Source organism: Carassius carassius, chromosome 19 (genome assembly GCF_963082965.1).
Source record: "Carassius carassius chromosome 19, fCarCar2.1, whole genome shotgun sequence".
Taxonomy (NCBI): domain Eukaryota; kingdom Metazoa; phylum Chordata; class Actinopteri; order Cypriniformes; family Cyprinidae; genus Carassius; species Carassius carassius.
This window is the reverse complement of record NC_081773.1, coordinates 24,924,128-24,929,333: the sequence shown is the minus strand read 5'-3', so window position 1 is coordinate 24,929,333 and position 5,206 is coordinate 24,924,128. Positions and strand designations below refer to the sequence as shown.

At 34.2% G+C, this 5,206-nt stretch overlaps 1 protein-coding gene across 5 annotated transcripts in view; it reads left to right on the top strand.

Moving 5' to 3' along the window:
• The first annotated feature begins 3,921 nt into the window (after nt 1-3,921).
• The window catches only part of LOC132095450 (glutaminase kidney isoform, mitochondrial-like), a 42,053-nt gene continuing 40,768 nt past the window's right edge, over nt 3,922-5,206 (top strand). For 3 of the 5 annotated variants that reach the window (XM_059500449.1, XM_059500448.1, XM_059500447.1), the window contains exon 1: nt 3,923-4,342. In XM_059500449.1, coding sequence (XP_059356432.1) covers nt 4,056-4,342 — 287 coding nt within the window. In that variant the 5' untranslated portion in view covers nt 3,923-4,055. Of the gene's footprint in view, nt 4,343-5,206 lie in introns of all 5 variants that reach the window. The other 2 variants (XM_059500451.1, XM_059500450.1) reach the window with 1 other exon arrangement.

The following is a 5,206-nucleotide window of genomic DNA, read 5'->3' as shown; positions in this document are numbered from 1 at the left end:
CATCTGATTGTGAAGTCCTTTTCATTTCTCATGCTTTGTTTCAGGGCCAAAATTCTATACTGGACATCAAGTGGTTTAACATATAAACACTGAAATTTCAGAGGCACTTTTGACCTCCTTGTCATCTTAAAGAATAAGTAGTGTCTGATTTTTTCCGATAATTAATATATTACATCATACTCATACAAACAAAATGCTAATATATACAAGCATGTCTTCCCTCCTGACCAATAGTCATGTAAATAGTTCAGAAACATTTGCATTGACTGGACTTTAAAACAGGTTTTGATTAGGCTACTGCACTATTTCAGTCTTTATCATAATCACGTAATTTCTAACATATAAAATATGTTTAACATATAAAAGTAGACATAAAATATCCTTAAAATAAGAGGTTTTTACTGAATTTCCTTAAAACTACAAGGCTAGAGAAAACATAACAGGGCTGTGGCAGGAAACTTCAACGCCCACAATGCACTGCCCTCTATCAGACTACATGTGAGCGGGAAATACAAAAAAGCGGAAGTATCATTTGTAGTTTTGACAAAAGCCCTGGCGGTTAAAAACGTAAAACGCCTCATCCGGCAGAGTTTTGCTGAAGGGGAAATTTCTTTGCAAGTTAAACGGAAAAATAATAGGCCTACACATTGTTTACTTTATTACGTTACCGACGTTGTAACAATATAAAGTTGATAATTAGTGAATTTTCCTGGTTTAATTAATATTAAGATTATTATTAAGAGTTATGAATTTCAGTCGATTATAAATTTATTTAAATTAAGTTTTAATCGATTTACTGTCTTTTGAATTAGTTTGTTTTATTAATATTTCCTGTAACCCGTGACTCACTGAACAGATGTCAGATGTTCTTCTTTTTTTCTTTTTTTAAGATTATTTAAACGTAAATTACCATAGCTAGAAAACCTCAGTTTCAGTCTGATTCAGTAAGTCTCCGACTACAGCTGTAATGGTCTGCATAATTATGTATAGAGACAAATTCCTGGCCTTCATGATTATGATTATCTAGGCCTATTTAAAAAATAAATAAAAAAATAAAAATACATAAATAATATATATATTGAAATGAAATGGAATGGAGGCAGGCTATGGGGATTATGTAATGATAAAAAAAACATCTTATATTCTATCTTCTTTTACACTTCCATCCCAACTTCTTGGATGCTTTTAAAAAGTCCTGAATCAGTTCACATAAGTGTTATTATTCTAGTAGCCTATAATAGTGTTAGTATTACTATGTAGAATTGGTTTTCGTTTAAAATTTTAGTTTAAGTTTTAGTATTTTTTATATTTGCATTTTTCTGTCGTTAGTAAACACAAATTACTTGTGTAATTTTGGATGGCGAATAGAGGAAGCTAAACGTATTTTGTTATGAGTTGTGCCTGTTGTGGTGATGTTATGTTTCTTATCTTCTTTCAAGTAACGTTAGGCCTATCTTGCTTGCCTTGCGCACAGGCAGACGACACTGAGGGCAGCGTGTGGGCCGATGTGTCTTCACCTCTATTCATTTGCATCTACATCATATTAACACATTTTGAAACTGCAGAATGACTCACAAACACTCACTGTTCTGCTTCCACCCTTTGTTGTGCGTACGCAATGTCTGTGTGCGTGTATAAACCGTAAAAACCATAAAGCCAGTGCTGCTGATAAGCGCCCCACTGCCGCCCACAGACAGCCCGGAATCAAGCCTCTCCGCGCGGATGTCACAGACCGGTCACGGCGACTTGCCTGATCAAGCGTCATTCGGGTCATAGTGGTTTTATTTTGAAAAATTCAGGTGGAAAAAAATAAACATTTTGCCTTCATCTATCAAACGTATTAAAAAGTCCTGTAATGCCTGCAACCTAATGAAACTGCAAACAATTTGTCTACACTGCCTCCCCTACAGAGATAAATATGGAGACTGAAATTATTAAAATTTTGATTAATTATCCAAAAGTTTCAAAGTAAACAGCCGAATTGTTTTCTTGCATGGAGTCCAAGGAGAAAATCACCTTATAGTGCCCCCTAGTGCACTAAGAAATGAAGTGCTCATTGGCAAAAGCGTCATTTGTACAGGATTTGGACTTAATTTAAAAATGCAATAAAGAAATATCAATTACTTATGCATAATATTTTGTGAAACCATTTTTTTTCAGGATTCTCTTATCAAACTAACAGAATTAATTTTAAACCTTTTTAACATTGTAAATGCTTTTACTGTAATTTTTTTATCAATTTAATGCATTTTTCTGAATAAAAGCCTTAAGTTTTATTAACCCCCTAAATGTTTCTTGAGCAGCATATTAGCATATTAGATTTTTTTCTGAAGGATCATGTGACAATAATGATGCTGAAAATTCAATTTTGCATCACAGGAATAAATTAGATTTTAAAATATATTCAGTTTTCGAACTATTTACAAGTACTACATTTAATTTCATTTTTATTTATTTTTTGTATGTGGACTTTATTAGTTTTATTTACTATTGTATTATGTTTGGTTATTTCCGGGGTTAATCTGCGTACAGTTCACAACACTTCTCCACAAGATGGAAGCATCACACTATACTGTACATGTGTCTTTATGCATTTTGTTTTAAAGCCAGATGTGAAATTGTGTAATTATCTCTCTGTGACAGTAGGGGGCGAGAAAGGCTACATTTCCTTCTGGTTCAGGCCCTTTTTTTTCAAGTTTAGAAGTTACTAGAATGAAAAGGCCTCAATGACTCATATCATTTTTTTTTCTCAAGGGCAATGGCATGTGGTCTAAAAAGAATTCCCATACAGAAAATAAAACTATTCTAAACAAAATGTCTTTTTTTCTTTTCTTTGGATGGTCAAAATAAAAAAATTGTGCAGGATTGTATGCCAGGACTGTTGTAAAGCAAAACAGTGACGTCCACTTTTTCAGTGGCCATGGATCAAGAAGTAGCTTTCCCATTCTCAAGAAAAAACAAAAAAACAAATCTGTAATGAAGTTTTCTGAACCATGAGCCAAACCCAACTAACTCTGAGATGTTTGAGGCTGACTCAATATTGTCATTTGTAGTGCTTCATGGAAGTAGATGCAGTCATTTTGCAGTGCTTCATGAAAGTGTTACTTCTAAAGGCCTACTGTTGCACTATTGTGGCACAAAATAATACGATGTCAGACCAAAACAGTAAACTATTTTAATCTTTAGTGACTCCTTCCTAATGTTCACCATCATAAAGTTTGCTTAACTTGCAAATGACATCATTGCATCATAAAGCACCATGTATTTTTAATTGAATTGCTCTTGGTATTTTGTCTTTTTTCCAAAAGGACAGTATTGCATCAATGACTCTTAAGTTTCTCATTCATTTTTCCATTGAGGTCACAAACATACTGAGAGGTATATGAGATGATGCATGAAAGAAAAAGGAGCATAAATGACTTAAATAGCTTAGATTACTATTTATAAATGTCATGCAATTAATTAAAACATCATGTTAAAGTATAAGGTTGCACTGTCAGTTAACTTAAGTTAAACTATATTCAAACTTAAATTAAAATAGAAATATTTACCATACAGATACAAATAAAAAATATAAAATACAAAAATAAATGCTAATTCAGAATATTAATAAATACTATCATCGACAATGGAGTGTTAAAAAAGTTAGAAGTTATTTTAGTAGTAATATAGTATAATACAGCGTTAGTATCTAAAAAAAAGTTAAATGCACGAATACTTACATGACAACAATAAACATTCACATCCCTATACTGAAATAAACGATATACAAAATCAGAAGAAAAAAACATGCAACAGTGAGTCATTGCAGGATGTGATGCATGGCAATCAAAAATGAAATATGTTTTATTGAGCCAATGATGCGATAGAATACGCGCATATATTAGCACGTTGTCCAATAGCTCGTCAGGTGGGCGTGTCCGAGCGCTTTTGCTTGGTGTTCTTCACTGAAAATCTACACTATCAGTGTGTTTGTGTTCTAGAACTACAAGTGGTCTTCTAGCATTATTTAAAAAAATAAAGACATTAATCTGAATTAGCTCGACAGGATTGAGATGTTACAGTTTAGGGCTTCACTTGTGCTGAAGGAGTTGATTCAAACCAGCCCAAAGCGTTTGTTTTCTGACATTATAGGGCATAAGAAGACTTTCCCAAACGCGTACATCTACAGCGCTGCTTATCCGGCTGGTATAATATCTAAATTAAAGTCTGACTGCAATGGAAGACCTTTCTGTCTGCCTTTAGCTGGGAGAAGATTCCTATGTACAAAGACCGAAGGATCGATTGACTCTACAGAACCGGTGAAGAAAGAGGAGTCCGTCCAGGAAGCGACGGCAGATAGGTACGAAATTTGGTCATGACGCATGAGATATTCAATCCTATTGGTTAGTAGTATATAATAGCATGTGTTTAGCACACGCGCCAGAATATCCTTGAAAGACAGACAACGTGGCGTTGTGTGTACACTTTTACAGCAAGTGGGTGGAGAACATGTGTACTAGTAGTATACTTCATGTTAGAATAAAATGTTATCAGTTTGATTGGTGTAGGTCAAGTATATAGTGTTCATTTCTGGTAAGTTAATGGTCACACCCCATTACTGTAAAGTAGGGCATCGTCTAGATGTGACATTGTGTCTTTACAGAGATGAGTGAATAGGTCTCCTTCACTACAATGCACTGACTCGCATTTTCCGTTCACTTAAATGTCGTCTTTTCGAGGGCGTGACTCCTGTTCTGATATCAAAAACCAACTATTCATCACGAACCAATAGTATTCGAGTGTTTTGTCTGTTAGGGAGTATTTCATTGGTTGAGCTTACTGAAGGGATACGCCCTTCACGAGTTTTGATTCTAATCGAAACAGCTCGAACCATAGACATCTATATGATGTCTATGGCTCGAACGACTGAATCAGGCGACAGGCGTCTCGTTTTGAATAAAATTAAAGAACTAAGCATATCGTTCGTGAGTGAAAGTAATCGAGCGAAGCATCTCGGTTCCGAACGTTCTGATTTTCGTCAACCAACTGAATGATTTGGAGCATTTAATATTACAAAGAAAATTAATAAATCGGAACAGTTAGTTCATGATCCATATTAAAGAACTAAAAAAAAAAAAAATTTAATCTGTGATAACAGAGAAGCTCACACCACCTAAATAATATACAAAATATCTTTCAGAATGTTATTTTCCAGCTAAGGAAA